We start from the raw sequence: 22,818 nt of genomic DNA, 5'->3' as shown, positions 1-22,818 counted from the left end.
TAGAACTCCCAGCAGGAGGACCAGGCTGGCCTGAGTCCAGGCCACAGACCACAGTGCCCCATAACTCATGCAGATGGCCACCAGAGAGTACCAGGCACACACCTTCCCAGAAGGGACCCCACCTCTTTCTTCTCTCCTGGACTCCAAAGTGGCATTTCACTTCAGTCATTCTCAGCTCTATTTTTACTCAAAGGTGGCAAAGAAACAACAAATGTTCAAAGCAGGACAATTAAGTCACCTGATTCTAACCTTTCTTCTTCTTCTTTTTGGTAGTGGGGATTGAATCCAGGGGTGCTATACCACTCAACCACATCTGTGGCCCTTTCTAATTTTTATTCTGAGACAGGGCCTTCCTAAATTGCTAAATTACTGATACTGGCCTTCAATTTGTGATCCTCCTGTCCCACCTCTGTAGTCTATGCCCCAGGGATTCTGCACCTTTCTTTTAAGCCCAGGAGCCATGGCTGACCTTGGCTATGAGAAGGAGTATAGAAGAAAGGTTTAAGAAACATCTGGAGGGCCAGGCCAGGCGGCACATGCCTGTGATCCCAGTGGCTTAGGAGGCTGAGGCAATGAGGATTGCAACTTCAAAGCCAGCCTCAGCAACTTTGTGAGAATCTGTCTCAAAATGAAAAGAGCTGGGGATGTGACTCAGTGGTAAAGCACTGTTGCGCTCAATCCCCAGTACCAAAGAAAGTCTAAAACAAACAAACAAACAAATCTTGGGGGAGCTTCTCTCCAGGGCCAGGAGTCCAGGCCTGGAGCTGACTCCCCAGATAGTGACTGCCCAAGGAGATGACCTTCAGCCTCATCTTCATCTGCACTTGCACAGACAGGTCCAAAGTCCCAAGATTGTTCCTCCAGGCAAAGGAACAGCATGTGTGAAATCAGTGTGTCTGGAGGGTCAGGAGTGTGGTTGGGGGCCCCAGGAGGTGATGCTATGCCAGAGGTAGGTTAGAGTAAGTCTCCAACAAGGCCCCCATGCCATGCTGTGTTTAGATTCTCTCCTGCAGGAAAGAAGGAGCTAGGAGGGGCTAGACAGCCATGTGGCTGCATCCAGGTCCTTCCCACCCCAGGTGAATAGTATGGTCACATCACTGGGGCTCCTAAAAATTTTTTTTTTTTTTAAAATGCAAAAAAGGAGGCTGGTCCCCATCTGCAGAATCAAAATGTGCATTTTTCACAGGGCACTTTGGCGGGGCACGGGTGATTAATAAGTTTTGGTCTAGGCCAAGCTCTGAATCACAGCTAGCACAGAGAGATGGCCACTGGTGTGATTTCTCTAATATTCTTTTCTGATTGCTCTCTGCCCTCTTGGCAGCCAGCTCTCCCTCACCCCTCCCCTGCACACTCCCAGCTTGAGATTGTCTTAGGCAGCCTGGTACCTCCACATCCCAGGCTTCCTCCCTTCAAACTTCCTCGACCAAACACAAAGCATTCTCCAATCTCCCACCTGCCCAGAGCTCAGCTAAGTGTGGGGTTCAGGACACACCACCCCAAAAGATGAGTAGAGGAGATCAGAATATGCTGCCCCAAAATATACTTCTTTGGCATATTTGAGATAGTTATTCTGAGATACCAACAGAAGGGAGTAGCTCTGAAGAGCTGTTCTTGAATAAAAGAAATTTACATCTACAAGGGAAATCTACATTAGTAAAAGTAGAGGAAAGAGGCTGATCCAGACATTTTTTTTTCCTTTTTGTTTTTACCCAAGACTTTTTATCTGCATGAACAAGACAAGCTTTGTACATCATACAACCCACCCCCCACATTCTCACAACTTGTGGATGTCACCATCCTTGCAGAAGCCCACAGCCTCTTTTTTTCTCTAGCTCAGGATGCTTGCTATACAGTAGATCCTTGGCATCCTTGAGGGATTGGGTCCAGGACCCCCTGAGAATACCCAAACCCTTGGATGCTCAAGTCCTTTATGTAGACAAAGGGGGAGGATGTAACTCAGTGTTTGAGCACCTGCCCAGATATGCAAAGCCCTGAGTTCAATCCCCTGCACTGGAGGAAGAAGAAGTAGAAGAGGGGGAAGAGAAGGAGAAAGAAGAGGAGGAGGAGGAGAAGGAGGAGGAGATAACATCAATGCTATGCAAGTAATTGTACCTTATATTGTTTTTCCTGAATAGTTTTGATATGCAGTTGGTTGAATCCATGGATAGAGAACCCACCGATACAGAGGGCCAAATGCATATACTTCACTCATCCAAGTCTTTTTCAAGACTCACAGTGTATAGGACTCCCATACATAGGCACAGATTTAAAGTGGGTTTTCTCCTATTCATCTGTCATGTCAACTTAATTAGTAGCCATCCAAGGAACCTGGTAAGGGTGGAAGGGAAAATACAGTGGCTAAGTGTCCTAGTCTCCAGGAAGAGGAGCTTTCAAGATACAGATGCGGGCTGAGATGTAGCTCAGTGGCAAAGCGTCTGCCTTGCATTCGCAAAGCCCTGGGTAAGACCCACAGTTCCAAAAAAGACAAAAAAAAAAAAAAAAAAAAGAACCCCACCAAAAAAAAATAAGATAAAAAAAAACCCCTTTTAAAAAAAAAAAAGATACAGATGCCTGCCCCCCACCCACCTTCACACCACCCCAACCACTATGCAGTTCTTCAGTGGAAGGTCCCAGCATTTGGTCACCTCCTGGAAAGAGCACAGGAGGGTGCATCCAGACATCTGGATTGTGACCTAAGGAAAGGCATGTTTGAAGCTTGGGGTGGGGGTGGGGGTCCTCAATCTTAAAACAGGATAAGAATAATCAGGACCTCGGCAGGTAGTTGAAGATTAAGTAGGATAGTGTTTGTAAAGTGCTTAGGACAATATCTGGCACACTATAAAAGCAGCCTTTGTTATTCTTCATGCCTCTAAGGCGTTTAGAATCTGGCAGAGAAGAAATGACAACTGGCATGAAACATTATAGAGGTAAACAGTGTACAGATAAGAAAGTACTAAATGATGGCCCCAGCAAACACAGTTAGGGGTTGTGAGATGGGGATCTCACTAAGAGAGTGCTAAATCAGGCCAGGAGGGCTTCCTGGAGGTGGTGGGAACGGAGCTGAGGCTTGAAGCTGGGGAGTTCACCAGAGCACAAATTTGCCAGGGAGTGGTGAAGGGCCCCAACACTTCAGAGGCAATGTGCTAGAATGCTGGGAAATCCTAATAGATAACAAGAGGATTCCCAGACGTTGGGAGATCTTGAAGGCAGTCTGGACCAGATATGGTAGGAAATGCCCCACTGAAGGTTTCTGGGGAAAGGAGTGGCAGACGAAAGTGAGTTTAGCTCATTAATCCTTCTGTAGCTTAGGCAATGCTGACAACGGGGAGGGGAAGTTTACATATGTTTAGTAAGTGAATTTTTTTCTGAATATTTTTGACTTGCAATTGACTGAATCCATGGATGCACACAGCCAAGTGGAAAAGGAGGTCTCAGACTCAGGGAGGGAGCTTGAAGACACTGCAGGCATCTGCTATCTGGGCTGGCTGAGGTGGCAGTGACCAGCCACTCCAAGGGGTCCAGGCCAGAATCTGCTATTCAGCTTCTGCAAAATTTTGCTTTCTGAAGGTTCTGCACCCAAAGACAGTACGGCATATCCAGACAGGCACCATCCCGGACTCCCAAGGCAGGAACTGTTTGGTCAGAAGCTGCCATGAGGTCTGAAAACTGTTTGCCAGTCTGAATCAGGGAAGTGGCCATTCTACACGGTTGGGTGGCACACCAGATGGTCTCTCATTAACCCTCTCGATGACGCACTGGGAAATTAACAACCATTTCTGCTCCATTAACACCAAAGTTGGCCCTTCAGGGAGAAAAATCGGGGTGGGGAGGATATGGATTTTATCTAGACAGAGGCACTTATCAAGGCCAGATGCTTAAGCTTTTGCACTAGAGAAGAGGGTGGCAAGGAAAGACCCTGTGTGCCCCCTATAGTGGGAGTCCCCAAGGCAGAATTCACCAATGTCAGTCCCCTTCTTATCCTTAAAATGAGGTTAACAACCTGTCACCGGTTTACTGTGAGGATTAAATGAGATTGTGAATGTGAGAATACTAGCTGGGTCTGCTGTGCTATAGGTGTTCACTTAATTGCTTTGTCATTTTTACTTTTATTGGGAAATGGACTCCTAAGAGAGACACATCAGTGTATGTGGTACACACCTATAATCCCAGAAACTTGGAAGACTGAGACAGGAGGATCGCAAGTTTGAGGCCAGCCTCAGTAACTTAGAGAGATTCTGCCTCAAAATAAAATAGTTAAAAGGGCCGAGGATATAGCTCTGTGGTAGAGTGCCCCTGGGTTCACTCAGGGGTGGGGGTGGGGACATGTCAAGGGATTGCTTTTCATCTAGCTAGAATCCAGGGCCACAATCAGCCCTCAGTGAGTGGGAACAAAGAACTCTGGTGCCCTGCTACCCAAACTATGGTCCCTGGACCATCACTGAACACAGCAACAGCAGCAACACTTGGTTGCCTGCTAGAATGCAGACTCTCAGGCCTCATTCCAGACCTGCTGAATTGATTAGCTTTACAAGACACCACCCTCCCCACCCCTGCTGGAGTTTGAGAAGCTGCTAGGTATTCGATCCTAGGGAAAACCACCTCCTTCCCTCTCTGCTCCCAATACAGGAAATATTGGGCTTAGGATTCGGTAGATGGAAGTAGAGGATGTCAGTGCAGAGGGTACTTCGATTAGCATCTGCTTGCTTGTCACACTGAATAAAATTACTCTCAATCACATGTTAAGAAAATTATTCCGTTTCCCATTCCATTCAATCTTTCCTACTACTGAAGACTCAGTTTGGTATTAGCGTGTCTTTAACATCTCTATCTCCCTTTAAACAAAGAAGCAGGAAGGCTCAGAATTAGATCTTTCCCAGGGCAACAGAGTGTAACTAGAATTAATAACCCTGCTTAGTTTTCAGGGTGGTTGTTTATAATCTTTTATCTATTGCAAATGTACAAATTTCCCATTAGTTTTCTTTGTAAATAAGTTACATTTTAAACAATGAATCAAATGAAAGAAAAACATTAAATACATAATAACAAAAGTGCGTAATATGGCAGGGCTGGGATTGTGGCTCAGAGGTAGAGCGCTCACCTACCATGTGTGAGGCACTGGGTTCGATCTTCAGCACCACATACAAATAAAATAAAGATATTGTGTCCAACTATAACCAAAAAATAAATAATTTTTTTAAAAAAAGTGTGTAATATGGCAAAAATCACAACTTGAGTTGGGTAAATTATTATTCCCTATAGTTAATAAGAACCCTTTGAGATCAGCCTATCCACTTTTTGGGTTTTGTTTGTTTGTTTGTTTACATTGCAGGTCATGTTGTAGGTCATGACCAGCATTTTCTTTTTAATATTTTTCTTATTTGTTCATGAATCAGGAGCAAAGAACCTTTATTTTATTTATTTATATGCGGTGCTGAGAATCGAACCCAGTGCCTCGCACATGCTAGGCAAGCGCTCTACCATTGAGCCACGATTTGCTTTTGATTTTAATGGAATGGAATGGAAAACAATAGAAGGGCATAAATATAGGAATGCACTGCAAATAAGGTAAGAGCTGTTGCATGAAACTTTGTTTCAGTGTGTGAGCTTACCATGTAAAATGTCTGTACTGTGTGTGGGTAACAGTCCAAGGAGTTAGCAAGTCACTTCTCCAGCCCAGTCCAATCTCCATTGATAGAGGCATTCTAATTGAATCCCAATGTGTGGCACTAACTCCTTTGGTCAGGCCACCCATGAGAAAAATTTCTCTTACTGCTACACCCTGAACCTCCCCACCACAGCTCTTTGTCTCCTCTCTCTCATGACACAGAACTGACAACAGTAGCCAATGCATGGAGATACTAAATGAATGGGTGTTCCCCAGCCCTGCTGAGGTGAGGGAAGTGGAGGAGATGTGCACTGAGTCACAGCTTCAACCTGCACAGATAGAATTAGGGAGAAGCACAAAAGGGACAACATGCCCTTTTTGGAGGGGCAGGACTTGCCAATTGCTAGGATCTGCCTTCCTGGCCTCTCAGCTCTCCTGGGCTCGGGCAGCCTTGAGTCAGGAGTCTTCCCTCAGGGAAAGGAAGTGATGGGGAGGGGCCAGGAGTGGAGGGGAAAGGCAGGAATAGCTGGAGAAAGCTCTGGGCACGTGAGGAGTAGGGAGCATCACAGGGTGGCACCTGGAACAGGAAACTTGTCAGGGCTGAGCCTTTCCTCGGGCTACATTCCGGAACCCAGGGGTGAGGGTGGAAATTGGGAGGCAGGAGCAGAGCTGGAGCCCCAGAAGGGAGGCAGCTGCTAGGCTCAGGGTGGTGTGAGGAGAGGAGGGTTAGATTCCAAACATGCTTCCCTAAAAAGGACACTTGGAGGGAGTGGTACTTGGGTCCCTATACCCAACCAAGGCAGGGGCTCCTAAAAATATTGCTGACTCAGACCAGAAAGTGAGCAGCCACTGAAATTTTGAGCAGCAAGAGGAAAGGAAAGAGAATGGAGGTGGGGAGCATACCTCCTCCACTCCGACCCTCCTGATTTGGTTTTCAGCTCATGGGAAGCTTCTTCCCTCAGTCTCACTACTCACATACCTTGGTGAAATGGGGCCTCCCATCTTTTTTTTTTTTTTTAAAGAGAGAGGGAGAGAGAATTTTAATATTTATTTTTTAGTTTTCGGCAGACACAACATCTTTGTTTGTATGTGGTGCTGAGGATCGAACCCTGGCTGCGCGCATGCCAGGCTAGCGTGCTACCACGTGAGCCACATCCCCAGCCCAAGGGCCTCCCATCTTGACTGGGCCTTTCTGACCCTAGCCACAGGCAGGGTCTGCTAGACTAACTATAAGCCGCCCAGGCTCACACTTCTCCCAGAGGACTAGGGTCTCCGAAGGGGCTCTCTGAGGTTGCAGGGGTCTTGGTGGATGGGGGGGAGTGGGACTGGAGGAGCTGCACCATGCCACCCCATGGATCATGTGCCATGCCTGGGTGAGTTCAGACATAGCGGCCGGATCTTAGCCCAAAAGGCTCCAGGCCTAGGCAAGAGACTTTGGTGCTCAGTGGCCTGATTTATGGTTGAGGGCTGTATTTTTCTTCTGAAACTGTGGAGGTGAATTTTAAAAGCCAAAGAGCAGGGCCAGCATCCTTGGGCTTTGCCAAGTCCTCTCTTCCAGTTCCTACTTCCTTGACCCTGGCCCCACTTTGCTCTGGAAACTGGGCACTAGCGACACCCCATCCCCGCCTCCAAAGCCTATTCTCCCTTGCATTAATAATCAACGCTTCTTGCCAATAATCCCAAGAGCAACGAGGTTAATGCTGAGAGGTGGACTCTGAGTAACTGTGGGGAGAATATCTTGGAATAGAGGCGGCATCAGGTGGGTGGGTGCTAACAGGACACCTGGGGGTTGAGAGCTGCCCACATATCACGGGTTGGCGGGGAGTCAAGACACAGTCTTCGCAGTTGTCATTTTGGCTAGAGATGAACCAGATCAATCAACCTCAGTGAAATAACCAGTTGCCAAGAGGCCCTCACTGGGCTGCCAAGAAAGGCCAGAGTGTGGGAGAAAAGCACAGGGTAGAGTCAGGCAAGCCAGATGCTCAATGCCTGGCTTGTGCTCCAGCTCCATGACCTTAAATCAAATTCTTAACTTCCCTGAGTCCCAGTTTCCTCCCCATCTAATGGAGAAAATAATTCCCGTCTTGTGAGGATAGAGATGGAAGGACAAGTGATAACATGCGAAGTGCCTAGGCCCGAGCTGCCACATAGGAGGTGCTCAATGGTGGTGGCTAGAATCACTATTGCTGCTGGAAGCTGAGTGGGCTATAGTGTCAGAGGGACCTGAGGTCTGGCCCAGCAAAAACTGGGAGACCTTCAGCAATAAATGAACATCTCAGAGCCTTGGTTTCCTTATCTATATCATGGGGATGGTAAAAGGTATCCTTTTTGGAGTTTTATGATAATGTACAGAAGGTACCTCACACAACATCTGGAACAGAGTAGAGATGATTAAAGTTCCAGTCACTTCCATTCTTTCTAGAACAAATAGAAAAATCTATTTTCTATGAACTCCACAGGACTGATGGACTTCTATTTATGGGGCCCACTGGTTCTGGGAGACCCAAGGATAAGGTTTCTCTTCCCCTCTACAGAAAACAGACACCATCCTCAAAGACTGCTGGTGTACTTTTGTCACACAAAAGACACTGCCATCCTGATCCTAAGGTTCTCCTAGAGGGGTCTTTCTTCCCAAACTATGCCTTGAAGAGAAAGACTAACTCAAAAAGATGGCTCGAAGGCCGTTTAGACCCAGGATAATGTGCAGTTAGCTGGGGGTAACCACAAATGAGGAAATCAATTGTTGCTATGGGGAGTGCATGTCCCCCAGCCAGGGAGATAACTAGGCTTAATTACACAGCATATTTTGCCTCTACAATCTTGATCCATTAAACCCTTGCTGCTCTCCAGGAGGCAATGCCCAGGAGGAAGGGGTTAGCCCAGCACACAAACAGGATCATCCCTTCAATCCCACGAAGGCAATTATAGACATATCCTTCCCCAATTGACCTAAATAAACCCACAAGACCCCTAGTTAATCCTGGGCCTTCTCTAGGCAGCATAAGCTCTACCGGCATCCAGGGAGGCCAATGGCCACCATGCCTGGAGTGACAAGGACTCCTTCAGCCATGCTCTACCTGAGACTGCCAACCACCCAACCCCTTCTGCAGATCTTTCTCACCTAATTGCATCTGCCATGTCACTTATGAACTAAATGGACATGAAGCCATCAGTAGTAAGGCAGAGACATGGCAGGGCAGAATGGCACCTTGAACAACTGGGTCCCCACAGAGCTCACCCTATCTAGTCCCATCTCCTAAAGGCCAGACTCACTCTGATACTTTCTGTATAGCCAGTAAACTCATATTCATTTTTTTTTTCCATCCTGATGTGTGGTGGGGAAGGAAGGGCAGGAGAAGTCAGGAAATAAGTATGGGGGCAGAAAACTGAGGGAGACAAAATTGGATCTGAATCTGGGAACCGAGAACTGGCTGCCCCCACTTACAAATAGGCATAGTTACCAGTTGGTTCTGCCTTAAAGGTCTCTTTACCAAATGACTTGGAAAGGGAGAAGACTGGGCATGTGTCCTCAACCTCTGTATGGGGACTCTACTCTGCCCCTTCCCCTGATTTCTTTCCTCTTCCCCATTCAGAGTCTGCAACAGGTTCTCCCCAAGCTTCAGAGACAGTGGAACAGTCCCAACCAGGGGTACCCATGGCTCCAAATGACCATATTTTACCCTGAGAAATGCAAGCTGAGTCAAGCCAAGGTCACACATCACAAACAGCTTCTTTGGGCTTGGGTTGTGGCTCAATGGTAGCATACTTGCCTAGCACGTGGGAGGCACTGGGTTTGATCCTCAGCACCACATAAAAAATAAATAAATAAAGTTATGTCCATCTACTACTAAAAATATTTAAAAAAAAACAGGGCTGGGGTTGTGGCTCGGCGGTAGAGCACTCGCCTAGCACATGCGAGGCCCTGGGTTCGATCTTCAGCACCACATAAAAATAAATAAACAAAATAAAGATATTGTGTACAACTAAAAAAATAAATATTAAAAAAAAAAACCAAACAGCATCTTCATCCACCACCCCAACCCACCCACACCCCCCACCCCTGCTGCCAGAGCTGAGGACCAAACTCAGGGCCTTGTGCATACTAGGCAAGTGCTCAGCCACTGAGCTAAATCCCTAACACCAAAAACAGCCTCTTCTATTGCAGCCCTGGAGACTGTGATAGAGGAGGCTCTATGCACAGGCTTTTCCCACTGGTACAAAAAGCCCTTGGAGGAAAGTGCCAAGACACTGTAGGTAGAACATGGTAGTGATTAGCCTGCACATCTCCTTAGCCTACCACAGCCAAGGGCCTTGAAGGTGGCAGGATACTGATTTGTCCTGAATCTGCCTAAAGCTGTCTAGTTCCAGGTTGCCCCCAAAGGGCTCCAGCTGAATCAAACAGCTGCAACAGGAAATGCTGCAGTGAAGCCTTCCAATCACAAGCCCTAGCAAAGCGGGACTCCCTTGGGGGGTCTCCAGCTCCACTATAAGCTACTACAATTACCAAATCCACACACCAGGAAACTTGTGAATGGGCCAGTAAACAGGTTTCTAGGATGTCTGGTGGAGTAAGGAATTAAAGGAGCCATGGCCCCAGAACTTCTCTCTCATACTCATTCAACCAAAAACTATCAGGGGCTTATACCTGAGAACTGAGCTAGGAACTTCCTAACAAATTGGGAGTGTGGCTCATTGGTAGAGCACTCACCTAGCATGTGCAAGGCCCTGGGTCCAATTCTCTGTTCCTATCTACCCTCTTGCCACTTCCAAGCCCCTTCCAAACTCATCTGAAAAAGGATCCCTGTTCATTGGTGAGGACTATGACGAGCTGAATGGCTGAGCAGTTCAATAGTACTCATCTTCAAAGCACTTTATAAACATTAACTAATTAATCCACACAACACCCACGAGAGACATCACAGCCTCACTTTACAGAGGAGTAGTTACAAGAAGAGTTCAAGAACTGCACCAGGAAGCAGACCATATCTCAGACAGAGAATAGCCCAAGTCTTCCATCCTACCTTTAAGAGAGGGAGAATGAAATTTCTTCCCATCCTCCCTTAACCAGCCTCCCAGAGTATCTTCTTGCTAATTCTTACAAATGTTCCTGTCATTTCTTCCTTTTCCCAAAGAACAACAACAGCAACAATCACAATAACAAAAAGTTTTTTTGAGCAGATGACTTAATTATTCTGCCAGCCCCACCTCTGAGACTCCAGCAACCATGACAATTATGGGCTGGTGTTGACAAGAAGGAATAAATTACTGGGGCTATTCAGAGCACAAGAAAGCCTCTATCTGCAGGTGTTCACTGGCACATCAGGGGCCGTCCAATGTGGCCTGGCTGAATGAGCTGCTCTGACGAAGTTCACCCAGTGCCAGTGGCTTGGACCTTGGTGTGTCAAGTGAGGCACTAAGATGAAACTGAGGCGGGCTCATGGTCATTTGGAGATGTGTTTGTATCCTCACAGCCTCAAATACTTCCCTGGCCCATGGATAGGGACTCAGTCTTTAAGAGGCATGAAAAATATCACGAGAGACTGAAATATCCCTTGGAAACGTTGCTTGGGGTAAGAGACGTTGGCTCCAAAAGGCAGAATTCTTGTAACTACAGATGGTCATATTCTGCCTTCTATGAGGTCCAAGAAACTACAGGCTTTTGCATGGCTCAGTGGGATGGATATGTTTGGGATCAGTACTGAGTTGCTCAGTACAAAAACAAAGAGATTGAAATAGCAAAGGAAGAGACCTGAAATGCAGCCCTCAGCCCCTCTCCTAAAAACTCCTGGCCATTTGAAAAGCAGCCAAATGACAATCCTGCCTGGAGTATACATGCCTCCACTTGGAAGGATACAGAAAGTTTCAGAGCACCCCTCATTTTTAGGTTACTTAACAGAACTTAATTTAATCCAGTCTTATCCCAGGGTATAGAACACAATTAAGAGGTGTTAAACATCTAGTGGAAAGTGTGGTTGGTGAAAGATACAGAGAATTTAAGAAGAATAAGAAAACAGCCCACAGAGAGAGTCACACCAACCCTAGGGAAAAGAAACTAGACAGGGTATCAAGGAATGAAGTTAGCATTATTATATTCATGCAGGAAAAAGAGTAGTAGAGACAAGAATTTGGGATGGCTGGCACCCTCGCCTGCCACTTTACCAGGAGCCCAGGACCCTGCTCTAATCAGTCCCACATCCCATTGGGAGTTGGAATCTAACCCATATCCTTGAGTCAGACAAATCATCCTTACCCAAGTCCTTCAGGACTTCTACCATAAGGGAGAGAATGCATTTGCCATCCACCCCTTCTCTATGTGCATCAACCTGTGGTGAAGTGGACGCACTCCTCCCACAGATGCTGGAAGAGGAGTCTGAGAATTCCAAAGGCAAGAAGCTGCTGGTGTGCAGTCTGGCACCTTAGGAGCAGAGAGCCCCTGAGGGCAACAGATGGAGCTTCAGCCATCCCTTCCTGGGTTCTATGTCCAGCCCCCAGCTCCTGCAAGAGACCAGGGACAGGTTGGGGTCAGGGTCATTAAAGCCACCTACCGTGCTGGACCATTTTGGGGAGAACTGGAACAGAGAACTGAAGAGACAAGTGGAGATACAAACACATCTCCATTCCATGTTACCATTCAAGGTCTTGAATAATCTCAGACATATCTGACGCCCAGAGTCCTCTTCACTATCCTAGGATATCATCTGAATTCCTGCTCTGCCATTCATCAGTTATGTGACCTTGAGTGAAATCATTTAAGTTTACTGAGCCTCCATTTCCGAATCTGTGAATTCAGAGTTGTGAGGTTTGGTGAGAGTGGTAGAGAGTGCCTAGCATACAGTAGGTGTTGAGGAGATGCTCTGGAGCAATGCTAAGGTTAAGCCTCTATCATTGCATCATTTGCATCTCTAAAAAGTCACTCCAGGTGCCCTAGGTGCACCCCCTTAATAATTCCTTATGATCTGGCACTTGTGGGGGCTTGCCATCTCAGGATTGTGAGCCTCCTAAGCAAACAGCTTCCCAAGAGGCAAAGGAACTTCCTCTGGGAGCCACAAAACCATGCTGCCAGGCAAATGACAGCCCGGGTATTTGTTTTAATTTAGGCTCTTGTCAAGAGGAAACTTGATGGCTTACAGCCCAAACATGACTACACAGCACCACCCCAGGAAGCCTCATGCTATGGGGCTCTCAAATAATCTGTTTTGAAGAGGGAGGCAGGAACTCCTCACACTGCTGCCAAGTCAGTGCCCCCGGCCCACCCCATCATCCAGCTGCACCAGAGGTTCAGAGGCCACTGTGGCAGCACCAGGGTACAGTTCAGATGCCAGTCTGCCTGAGTCAAGGCTGGTTTACAGTATCCCAAAGAAGTTCTTGACCTAATTCTCTCCTCTGACATTCCTCAGGTCAGGAATTCTCAAGGCAACCCAGGCAATTTTGCATCTCAGATCCAGGCTGGGTATGGGGGGAGAGCCACTTGGAAATAATAAAGGGTGTGTGTGTGTGGGGGGAGATGGAGGGGTGTCTTCTTCAGCATAGAGAGAAAGACAGAGGTGGGTTTCCATAGGATTCAATGCTTTGGGAAATAGAAACTAGTACTGGGTTTTGCAAAAAGCCAGAAATATCCAGGAACATAAGCAGCATGTGAATATGAGGCATTGTTATGACTGTTATTTGCAAAAGCACAGCTAAGCAGAGGTCACTAATCCTTCCTGCAGGCCAGGAGCTGATCTGCATCAGGGCTCTGAACAGATGTGTGTCCCCATTCACACAGACACACATACACACACATGCCACACAACCTTGGGCTCTAACCCTCACTCAATGAAGTTGACCTCTGCAGGGAAAGGAGCAGATGGAATGGCTGGGCTTGGCCCAGGATGGAAGCCCAGGGGATCCAGCTTTGCCCCTTTGATGTAGAAAACCAAAGCAGAATGAACCATCACAAGGGGAGCTCCTGGGAGGAGGCAAGCAAAGAAAGTAGGATGGGTGGGGGGAGGAGATATGGGGAATAAAACAGGATTCAAGGGGATGCAGAGAGAAGAGGCTGGGTGTTGAGTACTGCACAGCCTTCAGGGCTAGACCTTGGAGCTCAAGCTATCACCTTTCCCCTCCTCCCAATATGACTGTTATCAAGAAATTGGAGCCAGGTTGACCCTTAAATATGTCCTTGAAAATAAAAAGCAATAAAAATGTCTTTTTTGTATGGTATCCAGTGTCCTGACTCAGACCCTGGCTCTACCTGCCTCTCTGGGCTCCTGCTTCAGGACTCTGAGCTGGGAGATGTTGTAAGAGAGAAGGAGGGTCTCAGTCAAGTGGATCCAGAAGGGTGCAATTTACTTACTATCTTCCTCAGAGGCCAGCAAGGACCCTCTTCTTGCATCTGGAGAAAGCACCTGGAGAAGGTGTCTCAAGGGAAGGGTGAGGATAAGAGGCGGTTCTGTTTTAGCCACCTAAGCCACAGAGGGTGCGGGTGGTGATAGCTCCCAGTTTATTTCCAGTGCCCAGGAAGTCCCAGTGATCAGTTACACATCCCCCGCGGCCAAGGAAGAGCAATCACATGATCGAGGCAGATTTGGGAGCTGCGAGGGGGTGGAGAGCCCGAGAAGGGCTTTTTACCCACCCCCCTCCCCTTTTTTGGGAGGGTGATGAGGATAGGGTGGTGATGAGGCTGGCTAGGAAGACTGCTGAACCAGGGATTTTCAGCTTCTTCATCCAAAAGGCCCCCAAGGAGATCTGCACTTCCAGTCTCCTCCCAACCCAATCAATCCATCCCACCTTCGCCCCGAACCACACATCGGGCCTCGGAATATTCCTGAGGTGGTAAACTTGAGCGCCAAGGATTTCCCAAAATGGCCTTTCTGCTTCAGTGTGGAGAGAGAAACCGCTAGTCAGGGAGCCCAGGTAGCACCCTAAAAAAACATGCTCCCCTCTTCCTGAGGACTGTAGAGGGCTGGATTACACAACAGGTGGGCGGGGGTGAAGCAGCTCCCTAGCCTGGTTGGTCCACTGTCCCCATCCCCTTGAAGTCCACTCTGGGGACCCTATCTGCAGCCAATCTCGGGGACCCCATCTTCAGTCGATCACGGGGATCCCACGTAGCTCCCCCGCCTCCCAGTCCGCGGCGCACCTAGTGAAGGATGCCCGCGGCCCCTAGCCGCTCTGAGCTCCCAGAGGAGCCCAGCACCTGGGACCCGGGGCCGTCGGGGCTCCTTGCCAGGCGCTGAGCCCCTTCCCGCCCGGTCTCCCCGGCCCGAGCGCACACGTACTGCTGTAGAGGGTGTCGATCCAGGAGAGGCGCGGCAGGCCCCGGTGGCTGAGCGGCTCCATGCCCGCGGCTCCGCGCGGCGGCGGCGGCGGCGGCGGCGGTTCCGTCAGATCGGAAACCCGACCCTCATCGCACAACAAAGGAGGGAGGGCGCGGGCGGGCTGGGAGCTTGGAGGGGCGGCCAGACCCGGAGGCCGAAGTTGCAAAGCGCAGGGTGGAGGTCGGGAGGCTGGGAAACAGGTAGCTGAGAGGAAAGACCCGGAGATGCTGGGGAGGAGGCGAGGGCGGGCGAGTGTCCCCGGGAACCCTTCTGGCCGCTTCGGCTAAAGAGAGCACCGCTGCAGATCCCCGCGCCGCGGCCCCGCAGCCCGCCGGCCAACTAGCAACTTCCCCCGGGCTACGCGGAGCCCAGGGGCGGGGGGGCGGGGGCCGCGACCAATCCGCGTGAGGCTCCGGAGCGCCCCCACCCCCAACCGCAGCACGCCTCCGGACCCGGTGTGTGGGCAGTGGCACCCGGCCCCACCGACGCCCAGAGAAGAGGGGCGCGAGTCCGAGCGCGAGGAGTGGTCAGGCGGGGTCTCTGGGTTGCGGCACAGACCCAGGCTCCCCCTCCTGCCCTCGTTGGACTGAGCAGAATTCTGGCAACCCGCAGACTAGGTGCCGCGGTTAGACCTATGGGCCCGCAGGGGTGACATCACCTGCCACCCCAGGATCTCCAAGCACAGTTTTCGGGCTGGTTCGGCTACCAGGCCCCTCCCCTAGGCAAGCCTGGGAATTGGCGCAGACGGGGTTAATGTCCTGCGCGCCCGCGGTTAGGCTCCGCCGCCCAAAGACTGTTGTTGGCTTCCAAACCTTAGCAGTGCCTCCTCTATTCAGCTACCCTTGACCTTAAAGTGCATCGGTTCCCGCCCTACACACCAGGGGGCGGCTCTGGAGAAAAGCAGGAGAAAGCTACAAGGGGTAGTGGAGAATCGACTCTCTCTCTCAGAAGTGCCCCTTTGAAGTAACCGGAAGGCAAACTCCAGGAGCCCTCTCTGGGCGTCTCTCCAGGCAGCACAAGAGGCCTATCATGTATGCAATATCATGTCTAAATTGAGGGAAGTCTGGGGTCAAGATGACTCAGAGAACGGACAAAATTCCTCCTAACAAAGACCCCCTCAAAGGTAGTAAAGACATTGCGGGTAGGGCCTTATGTGTGTCAATTCTATGGGACTCAAGACAACTTTCCCACAGACTTGGTCCTGTAGTCACACTGGAGATATGACTGAAGAGGAGGTGAGTCAGGCTAGAGTGGTCTAGGGCAGCAGAGGAGGACACCCTTTCCTGAACTCCCTGGGAACCAAGCAGCATGGCCCACCAAGGCAGCCCTGCACTAGACCATTTGTTTACCAGGATAGTAACATTTCTAATAATGGAACAGTCCTCAGGCAGCTTAAGGACAAAACCTTCATGATCCAGTTCTACCCAAAGTCTACAGGAAGTTAAGCTCACCCTGGCCTTTGTGGTTGGCAGTGTTGTTAGCATCCACTGAACTTGGTGGTGGTAGTGTGTGTGTGTGTGTGGGGGGGGGTGTCCTCATTATTCCAAACATACAGATCTAGTTCTTAAGGGGAGAAGCAGACCCTGGGAGGAAGGCTGTGCCCAGTTCCATAAGCTGCCTGGGCACAGGCCTCCACAGCTGCCCAAAGGAAATGGTGGATACCAGTTCACAGTGGATTGGGTTGAGCCTCTGAGAGGTGCAGGGAAAGATGCTCTGAGGTGTGGAAGCCTCTACAGGTGGCTACTGCTGATATTTTCTAATATGAGCCCCTCCCTGTGTCTGCTTGGCTCTCCATCCCCCACCCTATACCACTCTTGGTTCAGGCTCTAGCACTGTGTCTTGCTGCTCCTCCCTGCTCAGCAGACACCCTCCCATCATCTCTGACTGGCACATAAGATTGGGAGCACCAAGCAGGCACCTGGAGCTTGGCAGGGAGGGAGCCATGCATCTCCAATGAGAAGCTCCAGAAATAGAGCTCCAGGATGAGAGAAGGAGCAAGTGGGCTCTCCAAGGAAGCAGGCGGAGGATGGGAGAGGGGCCTCGGGCTTCTCTTCTTCCTGCATGGAATTCTCAGAAGGCACAGGCAGAACCAAGGAGAGGAGGAAACAGGAGCATGAGCTGCAGCCATCCTTGATTATCAGCCCCAGAAAGCCATGGCACTGTTCCCTCCCCAACAACAACCACCAAGACTGCCTGGACCCTCTCCCCACACCATGGGGATTTTTCCTGATGGTCACATCCGGAGCTGGCTGTGAGGAGGCCATGGATATGTGTTTCTGTGTGAGTCACATACATTTGCATACATTTTACATTTTTATCTACAAAGGCTTGAACAAGCTATTTTCAGCATTTTTTCAAGCTAAAATCTTGCAGTTGTTCTCCTTAGCGTTGCCATAGTTTGCTTTTTCCCTCCATTCTGTCCAATCCTGCATGGACCTGCCTCTCTACACCACAATGTAGGGTTGAAGGAAAACTAGAAATATTGGGTGGTGGGCTGGGGTTGTAGCTCAGCGGAAGAGCTCTCTCCTCGTAGGTGTGCGGCCTTGGGTTCGATCCCTGGCACCACATAAAAATAAATAAAATAAAGGTATTGGGCCCAACTACAACTGAAAAATAAATATTTTAACAAAAGAAACACTGAGTGGCAATATTTCTAATATCTGACACTGAATGTCAACTTGGACATTAGTTTTGTTCACAAGGATGATCTCACTATGAGCACCACTGTTATCCCAGTTTTTCTGCATTTTCCAGATGAGAAAATTGAGGCATTGAGCAGCTAAATAACCCACCCAGACTGGCAAGGACTGAGACTTGGACCCTAGCTGTCTGCTTAAATAATGTACATGCTGTACACTGTCAGCTGACTATTAAACACAGGGTATTGAAGGTCCCTGGAAATCTTGGTTGGTCTATTGGTGAGACCTCCTTCTAGGAAAACTTTCTAGCCTCGTTCTATCTGTAGATGCCCATCTCAGAAAATGGTAGTTACTTCAAGATTTTCTTGATGCCTTATAGGATGACCTCCAGTGTTAATACCACACAGCCTGATTGTAACCTTGGCTACTGCAACGATTGAATGGGCCTTGGAATACCATAGCAATTTGAAATTGGAACAGCTGCCTTCAGATCTCTGGCACTGAGGGCAGGGGGGAGGCTGGGGAAACCCTACCACACACCTGGAAACAGAAGAGTTAAAAGAGTTACTCGCTTCAGTATTTTGCCCAAGGAATGCTACCCTTAGTGCTCTTAACCCCAGCCATCAACCCCAATCTGTCAGAGCAGCAGAAAGGTGTTCCTGTAGACAGACCTCCCTGATTCAGCTAAGTGCCTGCACCAGCCCGTGCACCCCAAGGTACTGAGTCAGCATCCATCAACCACCTCCTCCACTCCCCTACTAATCAGTCCGTTGTCCAGCCCTTAGGGCCAGAGCTCTCCATCTTCCCCAGCCTTTCCTCCAGCCTCTGCACTCCGGCTGTCCTCAGCTCCTCCATCTCCGTGGTGACCTGCCCACTCCTCCCTCACAGGAATTTAAGGGCTGGTTACAGTGCCGGCAATGCTGGGCTGATGATGTGAGGCTGAGCAGGAAGGAGATGATAGATCCCATTCTGAAGGCCACAGCCCTGCGCTTTACTCCCAGGGGCAGTATTTTGCCATCCAACAACCAAATCTTTTACCAATCATTTGGCCAGAATGAAAAAAAAAAAAAAAGGATGATCTTAGAATCAAAACTGTGTATCTCCAATCCCTAGCATGGCAAACAAAACAAAAACAGCAGTAAAACTGTGTCTCACCACTTTTCTTCCCTTCTCACAGTAGCAACAACCCAGCTCCACTGTGCACAACAGGAAGGACCCAGGAGTCCCTGCTTCCTTGATCACCCAACATTCACTGTTGGCAAATGTTGTCCACAGCCTGGGGGCAGGCAGAGAAAGCCAGTGTGTGCAGAAGCTGGATGCATAGGTATTGATGGGGTGTGTGGCCCTCCACATTCAGATTAAAAAACAAAAACAAGAGGCTGAGGTTGTGGCTCAGTGGTAGAGCACTCGCCTACCATGTGCGAGGCCCTGGGTTCAATCCTCAGCACCACATAAACAAATAAAAAATAATAATAATAAAAAAAACAGACTCCAGTGACTAAAAACCCAAGAGTTTGCACCCTCCCAGCAGATCTGTTCTTTAAAGCCAGGTCAGTATATTGTGCACTAGAGTGGACCCAGCACCCAGCCCAGTGGATGAATGACATTGGTATAGACTTCCAAAGCAGCTGTCATCATGCTATGTCCCCAGATCAGCTCTCTGTCAAAAGCCCAACAGACTGGCATTCAATAATGCATATTGAATAAGTAAAATTAAGAACAGCTAATATTTATTGAGTACTTGGTAAGCGCCAGGCACTAGTCTGTAGTTCTATGTGGATTATCTCACCTAATCCTCATAGAAGGCAATGAGACAGGCACTACTATCATCTATTTCACAGAAGAAGAAGAAAGGCTAAGACATTGGCCAGCTAGCAGACAGAGACACTTGGAAATGAACCGAGTCTGAATCCAGAGTCCATGTGTATAGCTCTGTGTTGGGCTGTAAAGAGTGATCAAACGAATAAACAGAATGAAGTTAAACTGGGGGAAGAAGAGATCCGAGCTATAGAAGGAGGCAAGGCAGTGTTATTCCAGAACCCCCTAGGACCACTGATAATAAAACAAAAAGAGAACTGTTTCCTATAGAAAACCACATCTGCTACAACAGGGCAGATGACCCTGGAGACAAGCAAGACACAATCCAATGGCAGCCTCTTGTATGCCAGGCTCTGTCAAATCCCACTGCCTCTATGCCTTATGCCAGTCTCTGTCATCTACAGAATATGGGCACCTGGTGGGTCACATAGATGACTCCAGACTTCTTTTTTTTTTTTAATATTTATTTTTTAGTTCTCGGAGGACACAACATCTTTCTTTGTATGTGGTGCTGAGGATCGAACCCGGGCCGCACGCATGCCAGGCGAGCGCGCTACCGCTTGAGCCACATCCCCAGCCCCTGGACTTCTTATCAATAGTAGCAGACTAATAAACTTTGCTTCCTTTCCACTTCTTGCTTCATTTCTTTTTCCTTGGTATAGTAAAGCAGCATCTATTCTTCTAGGATTCACCCTCACCCCTTGGGTCTGGAAAGAAGAAGATCCCCCCAGACCTCTGTCACCAGTCAGGGAGAAGGCTTGGCCCAAGACTCTGTCCTTTAACCTCTTACTGCCTGCCTCTTCCAAGCCTCCTGGTTTTCCAGCAGACAGTGAGATTTCCAGATAATTAATTTGCAATCATCCCCTATTCATTTCTCTATTGAAGTTTTGTGTCAGCTTGAATCATGGGAAAGATCTGCAGCCCCGGTAAGATGTAGACCTTATTCCCAGGGAATTGCATTCACTCCTTGTTGCCTCCCTCAGAATCACTGCCAGGAGAAGGCACAGGCCCCAGGACATCCAGGTCCCAGCAGCAGTGACACTTCCCGCACATACCCAGACATTTCCCAAGGGCTGAGTTCAAGCCCTGTTCTCACAGCCAGGGCTACAGCACAGAGCAGCTGGCTTAGAAGAGACAAATCAAGCTGCAATTTCAGGAGGATCTCTTGCCAAGCCCCAGCTAACATGGCTCTCACCTGATATTGCTTAGATTGTACCACCCAGGGATCACCACCAAACATCTCATGGTGATGAAAGTTTCCCTAGAGCCCATCAGAGGGCTCTACAGCAGGGTCTGGGTCCCCTCCATCATTTACTTACCACTGAATCCTCATCAGCATTTGGAAAGATGCTAGCTGAAGAAGAGACAAGAGGTTTCTCCAAGTCCCCCAAACCCAGAGACCAAGTTAAATGGCTCCAATTTCATCAGTTCCAAGGGACACAGGGAAACATGTCCAAGATGAGCTCAGAACTCACGAGCTGGCCCTCTGCCCTCCTGTGGTCACCACTGCCTTGAAACTGGCTGTGCTCCCCACTCTTTCAGCCAGAGTTCTGCTGATGCATCCCAGCCCTGCGCTGCTCTGCCAGGAGCTCTGACGCCACTCACCAAGCTGGCCCTGTCCCCATCAGGCCCAGGAGTAGCCTCCGGGGCTGCAGGCTGTCAAGGAGACCGCCTCCAGGAGGTGGCAGCTCAACATCCAGGAAAGTGAAGACAAAGGAGCGTTTGAGACTGGCCAGTGGTGCTTGCTAGTGGTGGAGTCTTGCTTTGAGGTTAATGGTAGAGCAAGTCAGCGTGTGACAATGTCTCTTTAAGAACTGGACCTCTTTAAGGCAAGTTCCCTCTGCAGTCAACTCTTGCCACCACCCGTCCTGCGGCAGAGAGGTGGGCTCTCAAGCGCCATCTGGTGGTGGCCCAAAAGAACAGAACAAGGTTCCGCTCCTGACTGCATTCAAATTTTAGCTTCTCAACAAATTCTGCCCAAGGCTGCAGGTTACTATTCTAAGCAACAGGGCTGGGGGAGTCAGGAGGAGCAGAAGTCTCAGAGAGTAAGGAGAAGGGGAATACCCATCCCACCAGACAAAATCTTCAGTAAGATCCTCTCAAATGGGGGGACTTCCCTGAGGCACTGCTGAACATATCATTATTGACTTCATCACTGAGACAGTGACTTTCAATTAGGGAAGGTGTAGTTGGTATTGCCCTGCCAGAAAGAATTTTAAAATGTGCAGGACAATTTAAAGTGATCACAACAACTAGAGAGTGACCAGCAATCGATGGGCAGAAGCCAGAGATGTTACAATGTCCTGCAACATGCAGGACTGTCCCAAAGAATTTCTGACTTCAATGCCAACAGTGTCAAGAATACTACATTTATATATTTGAGTGGGGAGAACTGAAGATCCTTCCTTAGAAAACTCATACCCTAGTCTTCTTTTCCCTATCATGCCACCTTAGAGATCCTCCTTAAATAAAATCACCAAACTTAGGGGTGGGGAAATGATCTGGCTCAGGTCACCTTTATGAGGGAATCCAATGTTCTAGCTGCCCCTCCCTAGAAACAAGGCACACATACTTGTCTGTAGCCCAAATGGCTCATCATGACCCTGAACTTTTTTTTTTTTATACTAGCGACTGCACCCAGGATTGCTTTACCATTGAGCTACATCCCCAGCCCTTGTTATTTTTCATTTTGAGACAGGGTCTCACTAAGTTGCTGAGATCGGCCTCAAACTTATGCTTGTCCTGTCTCAGCCTCCGGAATCACTGGGATTACAAGTATAGCCACTGCACCCAGACATGGCATGCACTTTCAGGTTCTGATCATAAAATCTTGTGACTACTAATTTCCTCTTCTCCAAGCTCTTTGTGCCCTGTCCTGGGCTGGTCAGCTTGGTTTCATGAACTGAGCCCAGTCTAGTGCCAGGGGATGCAGGAAAAACCAACAACCATTTTCTAATGGAACAGGACAAGATTCTGGCCAAGGTGGTCAGTGAAAACCACCCAGTGGTCACATCTGAGCTGGGTCTGGTGTTCAAGCAGCCCTAGGCTCAAGAGGCTCACATCATAGACACAAAGATCAACTGGAAGAAAAAGTTTAAACACTCTATAAAACAATCTGGCATGCTACCCTTATGAAAACCAGTCTGATTTCTCACCGCCATCAATACAAAGACCCATATCCTTTTTTCCTTATTGCAGTGCTGGGGATAGAACCCAGGGCTTTATGCATGCTAGGTAAGCACTGCACTGCTGAGCTATACCCCAGCCTCCTCCTGTATCTTTATTTATTTATTTTTGGGAGGTGGGGGGTTGGTATTGGGGATTGAACCCAGGAGTGCTTAACTGAGCCACATCCCCAGCTCTTTTTTTTATTTTTTATTTTTTTGGTAAATTTATATATATATATATATATATATATATATATATATGTATTTAGTTGTCGATGAGCCTTATTTTA

At 48.7% G+C, this 22,818-nt stretch overlaps 1 protein-coding gene across 3 annotated transcripts in view; it reads right to left on the bottom strand.

The window, feature by feature from the left end:
* Abr (ABR activator of RhoGEF and GTPase) overlaps positions 1–22,818 on the bottom strand; it is a 189,284-nt gene that overhangs the window by 129,573 nt on the left and 36,893 nt on the right. Inside the window, exon 1 of one of the 3 annotated variants that reach the window (XM_058580071.1) lies at positions 20,681–20,829. The exons of 1 other annotated variant lie outside the window; for it this stretch is intronic. Coding sequence is in view for 1 of the 2 variants with exons in the window: in XM_058580070.1 (XP_058436053.1) it covers positions 14,866–14,926 (61 nt within the window). In the remaining variant the exon portion in view is untranslated. Of the gene's footprint in view, positions 1–14,865; positions 14,986–20,680; positions 20,830–22,818 lie in introns of those variants that run through there. One more of the 3 variants, XM_058580070.1, reaches the window with a different exon arrangement.

Source organism: Marmota monax, unplaced genomic scaffold (assembly GCF_021218885.2).
Source record: "Marmota monax isolate L192 unplaced genomic scaffold, Marmota_monax_Labrador192_F-V1.1 WCK01_AAM20220418_F8-fsc00138, whole genome shotgun sequence".
NCBI lineage: Eukaryota > Metazoa > Chordata > Mammalia > Rodentia > Sciuridae > Marmota > Marmota monax.
This window is presented reverse-complemented; position numbering and strand designations above follow the sequence as displayed.